The 17,774-nt window shown below is 37.6% G+C and overlaps 2 protein-coding genes across 4 annotated transcripts in view; both read right to left on the minus strand.

Moving 5' to 3' along the window:
* The window catches only part of SLC5A10 (solute carrier family 5 member 10), a 176,147-nt gene extending 168,701 nt beyond the window's left edge, over nt 1-7,446 (minus strand). The window contains exon 1 of one of the 2 annotated variants that reach the window (XM_072596857.1): nt 7,112-7,446. In XM_072596857.1, coding sequence (XP_072452958.1) covers nt 7,112-7,222 — 111 coding nt within the window. In that variant the 5' untranslated portion in view covers nt 7,223-7,446. The remainder of the gene's footprint in view (nt 1-7,111) is intronic. The other variant, XM_072596856.1, reaches the window with a different exon arrangement.
* Nucleotides 7,447-14,604: 7,158 nt separating this feature from the next.
* The window catches only part of PRPSAP2 (phosphoribosyl pyrophosphate synthetase associated protein 2), a 65,331-nt gene continuing 62,161 nt past the window's right edge, over nt 14,605-17,774 (minus strand). For both annotated transcript variants that reach the window (XM_072596859.1, XM_072596861.1), the window contains 2 exons: nt 17,148-17,294; nt 14,605-15,356 (listed from right to left, as the gene is read on the minus strand). In XM_072596859.1, coding sequence (XP_072452960.1) covers nt 15,198-15,356; nt 17,148-17,294 — 306 coding nt within the window. In that variant the 3' untranslated portion in view covers nt 14,605-15,197. The remainder of the gene's footprint in view (nt 15,357-17,147; nt 17,295-17,774) is intronic.

A 17,774-nucleotide genomic window follows, 5' to 3' on the forward strand; every position in this document is an offset into this window, starting at 1 on the left:
CATTCAACTCCCACTGACCAACTTGGAATGAGCCTCTTTGACTTTATTTAAACTGATCCTTGGAGACATGTATACAGTTCATTTCTGAGTTCACACCTTTCTAGGCTAGAAGCTCATCCAGCTTGGTAGGTAGAACCCACCAGAGTTTGTACTCTGCATGATGTAGTGGGTAAAAGTTAGGAAGATCTGAGTTCAAATCCTAACTCTAACACTTCCTAGCTATACGATGCCAGGCAGGTCACTTAACTCCTCTGAGTCTCAATTTCCTCATCTGTAAAAAGGAGATCATGATACCTATAACCTGCCTCACAGGGCTATTATGAGACTCAAAAAAGAGCTAATGTGCATAAAGTACTTTGTGAACCTTAAAATTTTATGTAAATGTTAGTTGTTACTGTCACTACCCAAGATTTCTTCTATGTCACCAGGAGACAACAGCAGGACTTTAGACCTCATCTGGGAAATAGAGATAATGATACTTTTCCTATAAACCTCAAAGCACAAAAATGAGACACAGGATAGAATAAGATAAATGAGATAATAGGTAGGAGATCATTTTTAAAAGGTATGTTGCTAGAATTAGATTCAGAAAAAATTCAAATTGTGCCTCAGTCACTTACTAGCTGCATGACCCCAGGAAATTCATTCAGCCTCAGTTTCTTCCTGTGTAAAATGAGGATAATAGTAGTATCTACCTCACAGGATTGTTGTGAGGATTAGATGAAATAACATAGGTAAAGTGTCTTGCAAACCTTAAAAAACAATATAAATTCTAACTATTATTACTATTAAAACTATAAAACACAAAAGTAAGGGACAACTAGTATTGTTTATGATTATTACTTACTAGAGATGCAGAGAGCAGTGGTAGATGGAGGCCCAGTCTTGGAGTCAGAAAAATCTGAGTTCAAGTCCTCCCTCTGAAAAATTATTGGTGTAACCCTGGGCTAGTCATTTAATTTTTAGAGGCACAGGAAACTCTCTGAACTATGTATTACAGAAAAGGAACCAATCTGCAGCCATTGAGGGATTTTTCAAATTGCTTACCACATAGATGAAATCATAGGTTTAGATCAAAAAGGAAAAAAGAAATTGCTAGTGTGTAATATCATTAGAGGGAGCTCTAATGACCGCCATAATCCAGGACGTCCTGTGGAGACATTTCCGGAAGTTTTCTCCAGCTAAAGCTCAGGACCCATAAGGTTTCCAAATGAGAAATCCTTATTGGCCAATAGTAAATTAAGCAACACGCACAGATTTGCAAACAAGAGAAACTGTGAGGCCTTTGACTACTTGGCCAAGGTGATGAGAATCTGCTGTTAGTGGCCCAAGATTTATTAAGTATAAGCATGAAGGGGAAGACCCTATAGTTCATGAGGGAAGAAACCATAGTTCAGATATTCCCAGTGCTTTGATAATCAGTGTGATAAGCCAGATAAATCAATCTTTGAATCCATGATTCAAAGTACATATGTAGTACACATGTAGACATGGTATAAAGAGGACAATTTAGTCAGATTCCCCTTTGCTGGAAGTCTTCAGGCAACACTTGCTGTAGAGAGGCTCCTTGTGCAGGCATGGGTCAGTCTCAATGTCCTCTGAGGTCACATCGCTCAGATTTGGAGATTCTGGGGTTCAAATGGAGTTCTCTCAGGTTTAATCCTCTTTCTACATTTTCCCATCTTACTAAATAATCCCCCAGGAAATGGAAGATAATGCAAGGCTTACTTTTTGCTAGAGATAACCTCCCTTCTATAATCTTCTGTGTTGATAAATGGATATAGACATGTATGTAAATGATTCCTTACGATGAAATCACAAATCTGAATATACACATAAAAATGGGTACATGCCAATTTCATATGTGTGCATACACACATCCTCATTTGTGATTTCATTGGTATAAGGAAATATATACACATATGCATTCATATATCCATGTATGCATACATATATGTATTGATATTTACAGGTTTAGATTGGGTGAAGGAGTTTCTCCAAATCTGCATTTATAGAGGGTTTCCTCACTGGGATTGCCTACATGAAAGAATCATGGAGATGGTTAATTCTACCTCTAACACTTAACACCTGTGTAACACTGGGTCACAATGGACCTCAACTGAGGACCTCTTTGAACTTCAGTTTTCTCACCTGTAAAATAGAGTAATTAGGAAACTAACCAAGATGGTAGAGTAGGAGGGAGCACTACATCTCAGCTCCTTGTCATAACAATTTCACAATGACCTAAGAACTATACCAGGCCAAGTCCTGATCCAGATATCCAGGGAAAAATCAGAGGGAGTTCTTTTTCTAACCCAGATCAGCATGTGAGGACAGAGGACTTGAGACGATGGGGAGAGGTGGATACTTCTTGGCTCTGGGACTGAATGAGGCATTGTACTGTGTCCTAGGGCAAGAAACATGTCTGGATCTGTGATGGAGGTTCTTGATGCTGTACAGGGAGTAGTAACAGGTGTCAACTGGCAGCTCTTTGTGCATATTTCAGAATCATTTATTTTCATTATTTATTTTGAGATTCTTGACTCTTTTTTCTCCTACACGAAATTTATTGTTATTTTTTTCTAGTTCTATAAAGTAATCCTTTGATAATTTGATGGGTACAGCATTAAATAAGTAAATTAATTTCACTAATATTGTCATTTTTATTATATTCATTTGTCCTACCCATGAGCAATTAATATTTGCCCAATTATAACTATCTTTATTTCTTACTTATAACATCAATATTATAAAGCTGTAAGATTTCATATAAAAAATAACTGACCTAGAAAATAGATCAAGGAGAAATCATTTAAGAATCATGGAGCCACTATCCCAAAAAAGGTCCTAGATATCATATTTTAAAGAATCATGACAGAAAATTGCCCAGATCTATTAGTACCAAAGGGCAAAGTGAAAATAGAAAGAATTCATTAGTCATCTCCTGAAAGAAATCTCAAAATGAAAACTCTAGATACCAAACCTAACATCCATACTTTTCAGGCCAAGGAAAAAAAATATTGCAAGCAACTAGAAAGAAAGACTTTAAGTACTGAGGAACCACAGTCAGGATCACACAAAATTTAGTGGCCATAATCATAAAGGAGCAGAAAACTTGGAATTCAATATTCTAGAAAGCAAAGGCGGTTAGTAGCATTTCTGCTGGTTCGGTTGCTCAGTTCTCATCGTTCATACATACTCTGCAGTCTCAAATTTTGATTTCAAAGGCTAAGTTACTCTTGAGTTCATAGACAACTTTCTTCTCTCTTCCAGGGGTCCCATCCTTAAAATTGCTTCCTCCCTCAAGTAAATGACTTTCCATATCCAAGTCTATCTAGAGTATGTATATCTTCTTCCTCAATTGTGCCTGGAATTCTCAAAATGGCAATATTTTGAACTATTATATGGGATGTTTTCTGATTTTCTGCCAACTGATGAAGGACGATTAGAGATCACCTCTTTACCCCTCCCCAACAAAGCTCCCCAGTCTACACTCCTGGCTTGATACTCTTTCAAGAGTTAAACTATTTAAAGTCCTACAAAGGCATGTCCAGTTTTTGCTTGTCCAATGAGATTTCTCCCTTTAATTCCATCACAGAAAAAGTTTACTCTTCATAAGCATAAGGGATTACTAAGGTGTGGGGAAAGAGTCAAGAAAGACAGGAGGAGCCCAGGGACAGCAAAATCCAGTGACCAAATTCCAATATTACCATTACAAAGTGAACAACTTTTTAAAAGTTCTCATTAAAAAAGCTTTAGGTTTCTTTTTCTTTTTAGATTATTTTGATCCCAGGCTGCCTCATTTACTGGGCAAGTGGAAAGTGGGAACAGGGAGGGAGGTGTGTATGCATGTGCATGTGTATGCATGTATGCATGTGTCTGTATATGTGTGTGTGTGTGTCTGTGTCTATATGAAAAGGTAGTGAGGAAGTCTTGGGACTTTGGGATCCTAGCTGATTCTCACACGCACCAAAAAATACAATGGTTAATTCCTTTATCTGTTTGTGAATGCATTTCATATTTCTATAAAATGCTACCACTTTGTAAATGAAAAATCTAAATTGTACCCATCACTATTTAAGTCTAATAATTTTTAGAATCTAATAGGAAAATTTGATTGTTTTTTTACTACATTATCTGAAGATGTGAGGAAGTTCAGGGAGGGCACTGCCCAGGAGCCAAATTCCAATACTGAACTACAGACATTTCAGTCCTTTTATTAAAAAGTTTTTCTTAAAATTGCTTTTCTTTTGGGTCCCAATCTTTCTTCTTTGGAAAGAAAAGATGAAGTGGTGGGAATGAGGTACAGACCAGGTCCTGACCACCAGCCAAGAATGAATGGATTCCTTTATTAATTCCTCCCCAGTCTATCCACCTATTCTTTTTTTAAAAATTGTTTTCCTTTTTTTAAACACAGATAGGTTAGGTTCCTCTTTTCAGCTAGCATCCCAGTCCTGGCCACATGCCATGAAAAGTCTGGTGGAAGGTTGAGATTGGGGACCAGGAGGCCTTTTTTTTTTTTTTTCAGCAGCAAGCCCCAATTGCCCTGCAAAGTGTTCACAAACGAAGCCCGAGGCATAAAGCCCCTACTTTTTCATAGTCAGGGAACACTTCCAATTCACATTTCTTGATAACTATTTCTGTTGAACTCTCCTTCCTAGAGCACATGGAGAATGACCACAATTTTGCAGTTAGTTGATTACGCGATTATTCTTTTTAAATCTCATCATCTAAGACTAAATGCTAACACATCAACCAGCTTGGGGGAGAGGGAATCATAATTCTCTCTCACCTTACTTATAGAATTGTAGGTTCAAGCTATGTTAAAAAGAAAGAAGAAAGAAAGAAAGGGTTGTCTTAGCTTGTCTTTGAGAGAGACTAAATGGCAACTTGTTGGAGATGTTGGAGGAGGATTCTTGCTTGGGTTGGACTACTTGAGTGATAATGTTCCTTTAAATTCTCTGATTCTCATATAATCCTACCAACATTCTTGTTGGGTAGGTAGGGTAGGTCATGGGATAACAGAATTTGGAACTGGAAGGACTGAAAGTGTTTGGCCCAGATTCACACAACTATTAAGAGGTAGAATTGGGCTTCAATCTAGAGCCCTTTCCACAACCTCCAGCTGCCACTTGTTACTTCCTTTTTACAGGGAAGGAAACTGAGGCTCAAGAGAGGCTGAAAGATTGTCAAAAGTCCCATTAGCCAGATCTTCTGACAACCTTTTCCCGACTGGAGCCACCTACTATTACACTCCTGTGACTGTGGGGAGGGCTTAGAATAGAGTAGAGAAAGTGAATGGGGCACCTGTTGTTTTTCATCCGAAGCAGAAGAACTGAATGCAATACCAGGGAACTTTCCGGAGCTAATTTATCTAAATTACATGCAAAACATTGCTGGAAATTTAAAGCACTGAAGTATGGTAGATATAGGGCAGAGTAGGAAACCTACAATGGAGATCTGTCATTTCCAAGGAAAGCCTGTCCTGGAAGCCTTCAAGTCCAACACCAGACATAGAACAGGAGGTTCAATTCTCAGCTAAAATCCCAGCTGCTTAAAGAAGCTTTATCCATTCCTCTTTAATCTTAGTGTCTTCCCTGAGACTATTCCCAATTTATCTGCATATTTCTTGCTAGTATAGAGTTGTTGCATGTTGTCGTCCCATTAAACATAGTTCTTCAAGAGCAGGAATAACTTTTCTCTGTATCCTTAGAGCTTAACACAATGTGTGGCACATTGTAGGTAGTTAATAAATGCTAGTTGAATGAGTGATTGTCACCTAAATCTTTCTGTGATGGGATCTAGCTGGTGGGCATCAAATAACCTGCTCATACACAACTGTTTTTTTTTTGTGGGGGTGGGGTAGGGCTAAGCTTTGATTTTTCTTATATAGGACCTCCCACTGAACTTCCTTTTAACTCATGAAACATGCTACCCATCTCTTGACAGAGAGGTGACAGATTCAAGATGCAAAATGGAACATGCCTTTTTGGATGAGGGAATTTAATTTACTTGACTGAACATTTGTTACAAGGGTTTTGTTTTTCTTTTTTCTTTCTCCCAATTGGGGGAAAGGGTGGTGGGAGGGAGAGAAAATAAATGTTTAATTGAAAATTAATTTTTTTTTAAAAGAACTCTCCCTTACTACATCTGCAGCTTCTAGTCTTAAAGAGTCGCCTTGCCTAGTATCAAACAGACATTACCTGTCTGTCAAAAGCCAAATTTGAATCTACCTCTTCCTGATCCCAAGCCTGGCTCAATCTACCACAAAATACTGTTTCTCACAACTGGAGTATGATTGTAGCAATAGCAAAAAAAAAAATTACATTTATATAGCACTTTAAGGTTTGTAAAACACCTTATATCCATTGTTTCATTTGTTTTCCAATCTGTGAGGTAATGTGGGTATCATTCCCATTTTACAGATGAGGAAAATGAGGTTCAAACAGGTCAAATGACTTGCCTAGGGTTACAGAACTAGTTATGTGCCAGAGGCAGGATTCAAACCCAGCTCCTAGTTCAGTACACTCTCCAGTACCTCAGGCTTCCCCTACCAATTAAAAATCCCTTACATTTGCTTAGCATTCAGTTCATACTTCTGAAAACACTTTTGTATCCTTATAAGCTTATAAAGAAGGGCAGAGAATATCATCAACATCCCCATTTGACTGATGGGGACATTGCCCAAAGTCACCTGGCTAGGAAGTACTGGAGTCAGGACTAGAACTCAAGTCTAGCCATAATCAGTATAAGATCCACGAGGAAATGTGGCAATGACCTTTTACAACATTCCCCTTTAGTTACTCAACTCATATCCCCCATAGTACTGAATAACTAAATGATCTGTAAGTTCATTAGAGTAGGGAAACTCTGCAGACTGCAACCCATCCATGAACCTTAGAGATAGCCTTAGAAGGTTGCTGGGGGCACATAGAAATTAAAGTTACCCAGGGTTAACCAGCTTATAAATGTCAGAGGCAGGATATGAACCCAGGTTTCCATGTCTAATACATTATCCACTATACCATGCTATCACCTCCAGAAACTTACTAGAAAAAAGTATTACAAGTTTCAAAAAGTCAAATGCAAAAAGTTTCCACTTGTGACTCACCCATATCCCCACAGCCACGTTTAATGCAAAATACACCACAATGACAATAATATCAGCCACGTTGAGCTGTTGCCTGACGAAGTGAGGGTCGCTGGTGGAGTTGTCTGCCATGATCTCTTCTGTTTCAGCACTGGACTGAATGAGGGCAGAAAAGGAACAAACCAAGTTGTGGTGGGCTTTCTTGTTAGTAATTGATCATTAAACCAACTAGATGATATAATTTTCAGGCCACAACATGTCTGCGTGGGGTAAGGACAGCTTCAAAGTACAACTCCTTTGGTTTCCTAGCCTCTGCTTAAAAATCATATGACTAGAGACTGCAAGAGATCCAAGACTGCATGTCTACAAAGCAACCTGCCCCTCTGGAGGCACAAAATGCTGTTCTGGATAGCCACAAGAGATGGTCACTGCATCTCAGACTCCTGACCTTCACTGAGGACAGGAGGTTGTGTGAATACACAGCTGGAGAAAACTAGCTCTCACATCAAGAATGTTTTTTCTGTCTTTTGTTGTAGCTTGGAGACTCCCTATCTTAGGGAAGATACCATACAGAGCAAACTTTTATTTATCAAAGGGATAGAGAAAAGCATCAATTTACTTCCCAAATTCAAGAGTGACCATTACAAATAATTTTAGATGAACTGCCTTTTAGTGATATTATTATTCACATTATCATAGTCATTATTATGTATACTGTGGTCTGCTTCTCTTGCCTTGCATCAGTTGATACATATTTTCTGGTGTTTCTTGGAACTCCTTGCATTCATTGTCTCTTACAGCACAATAGTATTCCATTGCATTCAGTTTTGGAGACTGTTGCTGATTCATGCCGGTGGGGAGGGAGGGGGAAGACTCCTGAGGAATTAGTATCTAGTAGTTGCTATTAAAATGCTCTGCTGGCTGGGAAATGAACTTCTAGCCATTACTGATGTCTTATCTGACAAAGTGATTCAGGGGATTTGAGTACCCCTGAGACTTCTCTGTTTAGTGTGACAGAAAGGTTCTGAAATCCTTACATCTTGCAATCCATGGAAGTGAATAAAAGTAAATGAAGGGAGAATGAAGAAATAAGGGAACAGAAATCTAGAAAAGAATTTATTAAAACATCCATTTTGCCCATTATTGGCTTTTATTTTAATAATATTTTAGTAAATAATTTTTAAAGAAAAGAACAAGATTACATTAAAATAGAAAAATATAAGATTTCAGGGAATTGTGAAATGATACTCCTGACATTTAGGTGATTCCATTCTTCTCCCCGAATCTGTACCCTATCCCTATTTCTGGCAGCCCTGATAGTCTTCTTTTCTATTTTTTTTTCCCAGAAACTCTGATGCTCCTTTAAAAAATTTCTTTTGTAATATAGAGAAGAATGAGCTTTTATATTGAAGAGATTGGGGCCAGGTTGTAATCCTCTTTTCCAGAAGTATGCCTGTATATAAGACTCCCCACTTTGGGTCAAATCTATCAATGACCATCCTGTTTTGATAACACATGGATACTTTCATGAAGTCATCCTCAGAGATTACAGGTGGGTCTCAAATGTCTCATGCTATAAATACAAATAATCTTAAAGCACTACATAATTATATACATAATCATCAAATTACTAATAACAATAAAAATTACATAGTTGGGGACAGTATGGAGTAGTGGGTAAAACGCTGGACTTGGGGTTCAGGGAAACTTGGTTCACACTCCACTTTTAATATTTGGGATCAATTAGGAAGACTGTTTGAAGAGATCTTAGAGATCACGGAGTCCAACACTCTTCCTTTACACATGAGGAAACTGAGTTCCAGAGAGGTGAAGTGAGATGTGTGACCAGGATTAAGTCACTTAAGTTCTCTGAGTCTCAAATTTCCTCAGCTGCAAAATGGGATTTAAAAATCCAGTAAAGTCTGTGAACCTTAGTAAAGTTTTGCAAACCTTAAAATCCTGAATACTAGCTATTTTAATATAAATATGAATAATATAAAATATAATATAAATATATAAGTAAATTTAAACTACTTTTGAACTTATTTTTAACCCATCACTCATCTTAGTTAATACTGTTATAAATATATATTTACTTGTCCTTAATGCATCTTTCTAGTTTCAAGAAGAAAAGTTTGAAAGTGAGGGCCCCTAGTTTAGTATTATGGGACTTGCCATGCAGAGTGTATGTTCTTTTCACTCTCTTCATTTGTTTGTGGACTTTGATCCTTCCCTACTCAACCATAACCCTTCCAAAGTGAAGAGGTATTATCTTTTCTGTCTTTTTTTACCCTGTCTTTTCAACCTTGTCCTAGGGCAACAGATATGATGGAAAGTAGGCACAATGAGGCTGTGAACTGGTCCAATTCTTGTGGAGATTGATTTGAAATTGTGTGATAAAAGTCACATTGAAATTCTTTGACCTATTACAGGGCATAGAGGTCACTGAAAAAAATGTTACATACACTGAAACATTCAGAGCAGCCCATTTTTAGGGGGTTGCAAAACAAAAATCTGGGAAAACACAAACCCATCAAACTGGGACCTGTTGAGTGGGAAAATGGTCAATACAATCCCTAGGTCTAGGCTCCCAGACTGATCCTCTCAATGACTGGTCTTGCTTAACCCAGGTAAGACCCCTATTAAAAAAACCCTTCAGACTTTGTTGGTTTTAGTCCCCCTTTCCACTGGGTTTCAGTGGAATTGACCTGTCTCCACCCTTCTTCACTGTCCTTCTTCATTGTATATCCACTCAATAAAAATGTCTTGTTTTACTTTTTCTATCTTGTTACTTGCTCTGTGTTTCCTAGTACTCCATTTTGGATTCTGAACCATACCAAACTTCTATTAGCACAGTCATCTTTCATTTTCTAAAGTCAAAGATCTGAGTTTGGTAAAAAGGGAGACCATCATGTTTGAATTTTCTCATAAGCAGTTGTAGCACAAATGCTCAAGGCATCACAAATTATGATCCCTTTTCAAAATCTCCTTTTACAAAGCCCTCTAATTATTACACCACTAAGAAAGTCTCTCACCAAGGCTGAAGAACAGGTACCATAGAAACAAAAGCATTCATATTCCTTTTATTCAAACAAATAAAAAAAACCATTTTTCCCATGGGGCACAAACACATAGGTAGCTAGGTGGCACAGTGGATAGAATGCCAGGTCTGGAGCCAGGAAGACCTGAGTTCAAATTCAGCCTCAGACACTTCTTAGACTCTGGGCAAGTCACCCTCAGTTTACCTCAGTTTCTTCATGGGTAAAACAGGAATAATAATAGCCCCGACTTAACAGAGTTATTGTGAAGATCAAAGGAGATAATTGTAAAGCACTTAGCACAGTGACTGGCATACATAGTAGGTGCTACATAAATACTAGTTATCACTGCTATCCTCCTCCATATTATTATTAGTTTCAAATCTCTGAGATCATGATGGAGTGAAAGACTACACGATATTTAGGACCTTAACACACCCTCCCCTAGCCCTCAAATGGCAAGAGACACACCAAAAAGAAGCAAAACTACCCGAAACCCTCAAAAGGAAAATGTTTCTTGGGAAGAACAGAAAATAAGTGAGTGAAAGTAGAGCTATGACACAATGAAGAAAGAACACAGGGCCATAAGAAAGTCGGGTAATTTTTGAAGGGAGTCATTCGTCCCTGGCTTTTGAAAATTAGGTAGCTCACTCTCCCAGTAAAGTAAAAGAACCTGGTATTAAAATAATTCAATTATTTTTCAGATTATTGGGTTCTCTTCTAAAGAACATTAAAAAAGCAAACTCATCTCTATTTTCCTGACAATCAGTAAGATCACTTCTGGGTCTCTTTAGCCCTAAATCTGAGGTTTCCCCACCTTTCTGAGACTATTACTCTGGCTTCATTCGATATTAAATTCAGGGCTGTTAGCTGTCCACTTCTGTTTCCAAATCTGATTTCCACTAGCATCACGGTTAAGAGTTGGGAGCTCAGAGATCATTTAGTTCAACCTCTCTCATTTATCGGATGAGGAAACTGAGGCCCCAAGAAGTTTAGGTTTAGTGACTTGCCCAAGGTTGTACAGGTCTTAATTGACAGAGATGAAATTCAAAGCTATGTCCTCCGTAGATTTTACCCAGTGTATCACATTGCCTCCTCTAAATCATTATTTCAGGCTGGGTCAGGCAACTGGCTATGTGTCTAAGTGCATGATTACAGACAACACATTTCCTCTCATGTTTTCTGGAGGTGGTTTAATTAGAATTTAACTTGTGCTTTTTTCCACTGTCTTTCACAAATGTGTTAATATGTTAGCCAGGATATCTAGTAACCCAACTAAACTGCAAAACAAACTTCTTCTGTTACACTGTAACTTGGAGGTAGGTTACTTATTACCCCTATTAATGTATGTCCCTAGAGGGCAGTAGACAAAACTCTAAACTCCCTTTCTGCCCCCACCCTAAGCCTAATACAAAACATTCAGATTCTACTGGTTTGTAACATTCCCTCCAGGGTCACTTCCCCAACCTGTGCTCATACACACAATTGTCTTGCCAGACCTGAGTAACCAGTAGTTACTCAGGATACCTCTCCAGTGTGTTTCCCATAAACAAGAAGCCAGTTAGCTTAATTAGCTCTTAGCAAAGGCATTTACTCAAATGGCACAGTCAAAATGTAGTTATAAAAGATTTCATTCTCTAAAAATCACAAATGTACACATTTTGGGGAAGAGGGGTAAAGAAATGGACATAAACTTCAAAGCACAGAGGTAGTGAGAGATATGTGTAAGGAACATATTTGGCCAAGGGAATTTGTACCTTTGGAAATAAAATAGTTTTGATGATCTTTTTCTCTCCAAAAGATTCCTCGCAAAATTAATTATATATTAATTATTGGTTATGGCTGTATTGATCAACTGCTAAGCTGGGCCAGTTTGTCACAGGAAATGGTGTCTCTGTTGGACAGGTTGATCTTCTGGACTCCGTGCTCTTGATCTTCCATGAGTAGTTGTCACCACCTCCAGACTAACTTTGTTAAATTTAAATTAATTTAAATTAACTCACTTTGTTAAATTTTTAAAAATTACTTTTCAGATTCCTGGTCTCTTCTGTCAAGTTCTCTCCACACCCCCAATTTAGAAGGCAAGAATAAATCCTTCATTAAAGTCAAGCCAAACAAATTTCCACATTGGCTACATCTAAAAAAAGGACAATCTGTATACTGAATACTTCACCTCTCTCTAAGGAGATGGTAGCATGTTTCATCTAGAGACCCTCTGGAATTTTGGTGGGTCGCTGGGTTGATCAGAGTTCCTAAGGCTTTTAAACTTAAACGTTTACAAAGTTGCTGTTATTTAAATGATCATCCTGGTTCTGCTTACTTTATTCTGCATCAGTTCACAGAAGTCTTCTCAGGTTTCTTTGAAACCTGAAGGGGAGCACCCTTCATCATTTCTATCACATGCTTAACACAATTTGTTCAACTGAAGTAGGTATTCCTGCTTCCTCAATGTCCAATTCTGTCACCCAACCTAGTAGTGGTATTGCTGGGTATATGAACAGTTTGAGAGCTTACGGGCATCATTACAAATTTCAGCTTGGTACTAAGGTGCTCTTTCAGCAAGGGCCTTTAAAGACCCTTAGCCTGGAATTGCCAGAAGCCTTTCTAAGCTCTATTCTTTCAGGGCCTTGACTAAAGTTTCTAATTTCCCACCTGGAGAAGAGGAATTCCAACTTACAGAGGACCATCCCAGTACATTTTCCAAAATATTCCTCTCTGGTTTGCAAATAAGCAACTGGGAAAAAGATACTGAAGCACTCAATGTCCCAGGGACAAGTTCAATGTCTCTGCTCTTAACCCTAATGACCTTAAATTTTGCTTAAGTCTCAAACGGGAATACTCTACCAAAGTTAATTTACCATTTGTATTTCTCAAGTGCTTCACAATTAATCATTTGCTTTCATTTTTTTGTTGTTGTTTTTTTTACAAATTCCCAGAATTCTATCTAGGGCAAGATAACTAGGAATTTATCTGGGGCACCAAAGTCATGGCTCTGACTGCACTTACCATCTTTCTGCAAAATAGAAACAGCAGATTTTAGCACCTAGTTAGCTAGATCAGCTAAAATAATAAGGTACCAAATGACAGGCTGGGTGGAGGCGCTTCCTTTCATATATATGACCTCTCCCCTGCTCTTAGTAGCCTCCCTAGCATCTGCCTCTGTCTTTTCTCTAACAAAACGTGTCCCATTGCCCTTTTCAGCTAGAGTTTCATTCCCACACAGGCACTTGCCTCAGGCATAAAAATTCCTAGTTACAATTCTCTTAAGTTCTTATTGTTAACCTTATGTTGTTTATAAAATATTTCAGCTCTTCCATTTTCATTCTCTCCCATTGGGCAGAGGAGGTGGGACAGTAGATTAAGAGCTGGGCCTGGAGCCAGGAAGATCTGAGTTCAAACACTCAGACATTTACTGGCTATGCCACCCTGGGCAAGTCACTTAACATCTGTTTGCCTAGTTTCTTCAACTGTAAAATGGGGATAATAATAGCACCCACTTCGAAGGGTTGTTGTGAAGATCAAATGAAATACTTATAAAGTGCTTACTGCAGTGCCTGGCACTACAGTAGGCACTATATAAAAGCTTATTCCTTTCCCCACTGGCATCACGTTTTCTCCACAAGACAGGTTCAGTTCCTTTGGGAACCCATCCAAATTAAATGTGCATCTAAAACCAATGGGACTTCTTTGGAACACAGCATCAGAAGAGAGCATCAGGATTTAGAAGTACCAGTCTTGAGTCTTTCATATAATTTTTTTACTTTTACCAAAATATTCTGACTATACCTCCTGGATCACAGAACTGAGAGCAGATTTTTGATTCATATGTCTTTAATACTCACAACAGATTTTTGACTCGGCAGAGAAAGGGTGCCAGAACTGCTTGTTTAGACAAAAGCACCATAAATGCCAATGAACAAGCTATTTTCAAAAGGCCACTTTCCAAGTGATTGGCTGCAGTTGGTCAGTCAACAAGCATTTCAGTGCCAGCTGCTGTGCTAAGCACTGGGGACAGAAAGAAAGGCAAAAGGATGGTCCTGTCTTCCAAAATCTCAGATTGCAATGGGAGGAATAATATGCAAAAACTGTATATACAAAACATCTAAAATTGGAGGCAATCACACAAAATAGACCTAATGAAATATGCTGGGAACAATCCACACCTCAAAAACCTGGCAAAAAGGGGAAGGAGTGAAGAGAAGACAGGTTTCACCTGATTTTAAAATTAAATAAAACGAAAATTATTTTTAAAAAATATATTTTAAAAAACAAGAAAGGGCAGAGGAAATGGAAATAGGTTGGGTCTACTGGGGTCCAGTGGAATGGAGTACCAATGTCAAGAAAGGTAGACAATATTTGTACTGGCTGCCTCAGAAGGTTGTTGTGAGTAAACCCTGAAGAATTATAAAAATAGAACTTGTCATTTATATAATTGGAGAGCTATATCTTAGTAAGCAAAGCAATGGTACAACTCAATAAAAGTTTAAAAAAACTCACACAACAAATTCTTTATTCCTTTTTGTTGCAGAAAATAAATACAGGTGCATATTTCATATGCTTTTCTAAAAAAGCATTTCTACAAAATGTCACTGCGTACAACAGTATATAACCTTTTGGTTTTTAAAGGTCAAATACCACACAGATTAATTTATTTTTTATTAACATCTTAAATCATTTGAATCAAGCAACTTTGGAAAAGGGGTGGTTTATGAACTTAAAATTTTTTTTTAAATAGTGAACTAAACTAAAACAACTGGATCTTTTTTTCTTTTTCTGTTCTTAAACACAAGGAAGTTGGGAATGTGCTTTTTAAAAAAAAATTACACACAAACACCCCCTCTCCCCAATCCCCCTTAACTTAAAAAATTTGGTCTATCCTTATAGATAAAAGAAATCGAGAAAAAAAAGGGTGGGAAAAGACCCATAACCCTTTCCACCCCCCAAAATAGGTTCCTTTGAAATATTTAAGATCAAGCATGATATTTCACAGTACATGTTCTATATATTTCCAGTTTGGCCCTTGTTAGCTTAAATGAAAAAACAAAAAACAAAAACCCCCACAAAAAACCTCAGTCATCCAAGCCTATATTTCTGAACAGATAAGACATGGATTCTCCATTGTGAATTCGGCGGATGGCTTCAGAAAGGATCATGCTGATATCCACAGTCTTAATTTTGGGGCACTGGAGTTTCTGTATTTCATGTGGAATTGTGTTGGTAACCACTACCTGCCAAGAGAAATAAACCAAATATAAGGCTGAGAAAATTACTTAATTTGCTCGAGTCTTGGTGACAGTATATCAGCAGCTTCTAGTAATGGCTTACTTATATCTTGTCAAGTTTGCAGTCACTGAACAAGCAGTTTCAGAATATTTTCATTAAGATCTTACCTACTGAGGTATACACATTCTTTTTTTTTTTTCCAGTAGCTAAGATACACACACTGAAGGCACAACTAGAATCTCTGTTGGCAAGAGAAAAAGAATCTTCCCCAAACCCATAGGAAGTCCTGAGAATATTTCACTAGGAAAACAATTTTTCCAACAAGTAAAGCTTAAAGCTCCAGACTTCAGCACTTTTTGTGGTAGCAAAAAACTGGAAATAAAGTATGTGCCTATTAACTAAGAAACAGCAAAATACATTGTGACATACAAAAAGTGAATTACTGCACTGTAAAAAAAAAAAACAACAAATGTAAGGAATTCTGAAGAACTTTGAGAAAATTTATATGAATTAATCCAGAGAAGAAGGTAGATACAGGAAAACAATACACACAATGATTAAAATAACATAAAAGAAACCACTATCAAAAGGCAACAAAATACAGACTGAATGCAATGACTAATCTTGTTTCCACAGGACTTATCAGTTCTATGAAGCATACTTCCCTCCTCTCAGTAGAGAGGGGGAAGTCTCCAGGTATAGAATGTTGTTCTAGAAAAAGCTGAAAACATTTGCTGTATTTGTATTCCTCACCTGTTCTTTCCTCATTCTTATTTCTAAATACCTTTCTCTTTCCTCTCCTATCCAGAGAAACATCCCTCACTGAAAAAAAATATTTTTTTTTTAGTGAAACAAGAGAAAGCAATATAGCAAAGCTAGCATATAAACATGCCTTTGTCCATAACCACAGTCCCCACTCTTTCTGATGTTTCTCAGCTGTTTTACTGACAAGCTTGGCCAATGTAAATAAACGAGATTTAGCTCGGTTGTTTTTGTTCTTAGTCTCTGTTTATATTGTTTTTCTGCTTACTCATTTCAGTTTGCATCAATTCACATAATCTCCTGTTTCTATAAATCCTTCCCATTCATCACAACATAGTAAGAGTCTTCTTATCCTGACGTACTACCAACCTGGGGTATGCGTCTGTTTTGTTTCTAGTTCTAAAGAAATGCCAGTGGTTACTTTGGTGCATGTGGAACTTTTCTTTCTGTCTCTGTTATGCCAGCAATAGGATATTTTGTCAAAATGTGCAATCATGTTAGATTTATCTTCACAGCATTATTACAAACTGCATTTCAGAACAGTATTCCTTCCTTAACTGTTACTACTAATGTGCTGTGGGTCATCTGTAGGAAACCAGATAATCAAACTTGTTAGGGTAGCAAAAATTCAGGTAACGATCTGTGGAAGGGCCCAAGTGGCTCAAGAACATTGGTTCTTTTAAATGCAGAGGCTTTGCTCTGTGACATATAGTTTAGCTGCTTAGGCCATTAAAAAAAAAAAAGGCTTCTCAGTCCCATGCTGAACAGGGCTGCCAGATAAGGGAAAAACTGTAAGGAGTCTTTTACCCCATTACCATTGTTTCTCTTCTCACAGTTTTGTGTCATATGCATGTTAGAGCAAGGCAAGGTAAGTACTTTCACCAAAAATAACTCTTTCCAATTCTTAACCAAAACCTTGACTATGTTTTAAATAAGTATAGGATAACACAGATTTCCCACCTTACCTCAGTTGAGATTTAGCTTTAATGGAGTGCTGGAATGCTATTCTGAATTTGTACAGCAGATTTATTTACCTCATCAATAGCAGATTCTTCTATTAATCGGGGAGCGTCTGAAGATAAGAGACCATGGGTTGCCATCACAAAGATCTTATAAGCTCCTCTTTCCTTCAGTGTTTCTGCCGCTGCAAGAAAGCTGTCAACATCATCAATAATGTCATCCTGTAAAATTAGACATAAAACAAAATAGATTAGTACTTTCTCTGATATGGAATCAGAGAAACAATTTGGAAACAGCTTGTTTTACAATTATCATAAGGCAACAAAATAAAATATTTTGCAATATCTGGACAGCATCCACAGGAGTCTACAACAGAAGTTTAAAATGTGATGTTTGTAATACATAACAAAGTCAGTGATTTCGCAGCTACTACAGCTTAACATGAACAAAGAAGCACTACTCTGGCTTATGGCAGCATGGCATGTTGATTTGAAGTACCATGTAGAATTCTATATAGGTGATATAATTCAAAGACAATTTTCCCTGATCTTTACTTTCTCTGACAAAGACAGAACAGTGGAATCAGTATGTGGTAACTCAAGGGCAAAAAATTAATAAACTAGAATTAGTTCAGTTATATTTAGCAATACTAGAACAGAGGTATGATAATAACGGGGGATCAACCTAAACAGCCAGACAAT

The sequence above is a fragment of the Notamacropus eugenii genome, chromosome 3 (genome assembly GCF_028372415.1).
Source record: "Notamacropus eugenii isolate mMacEug1 chromosome 3, mMacEug1.pri_v2, whole genome shotgun sequence".
Classification (NCBI taxonomy): domain Eukaryota; kingdom Metazoa; phylum Chordata; class Mammalia; order Diprotodontia; family Macropodidae; genus Notamacropus; species Notamacropus eugenii.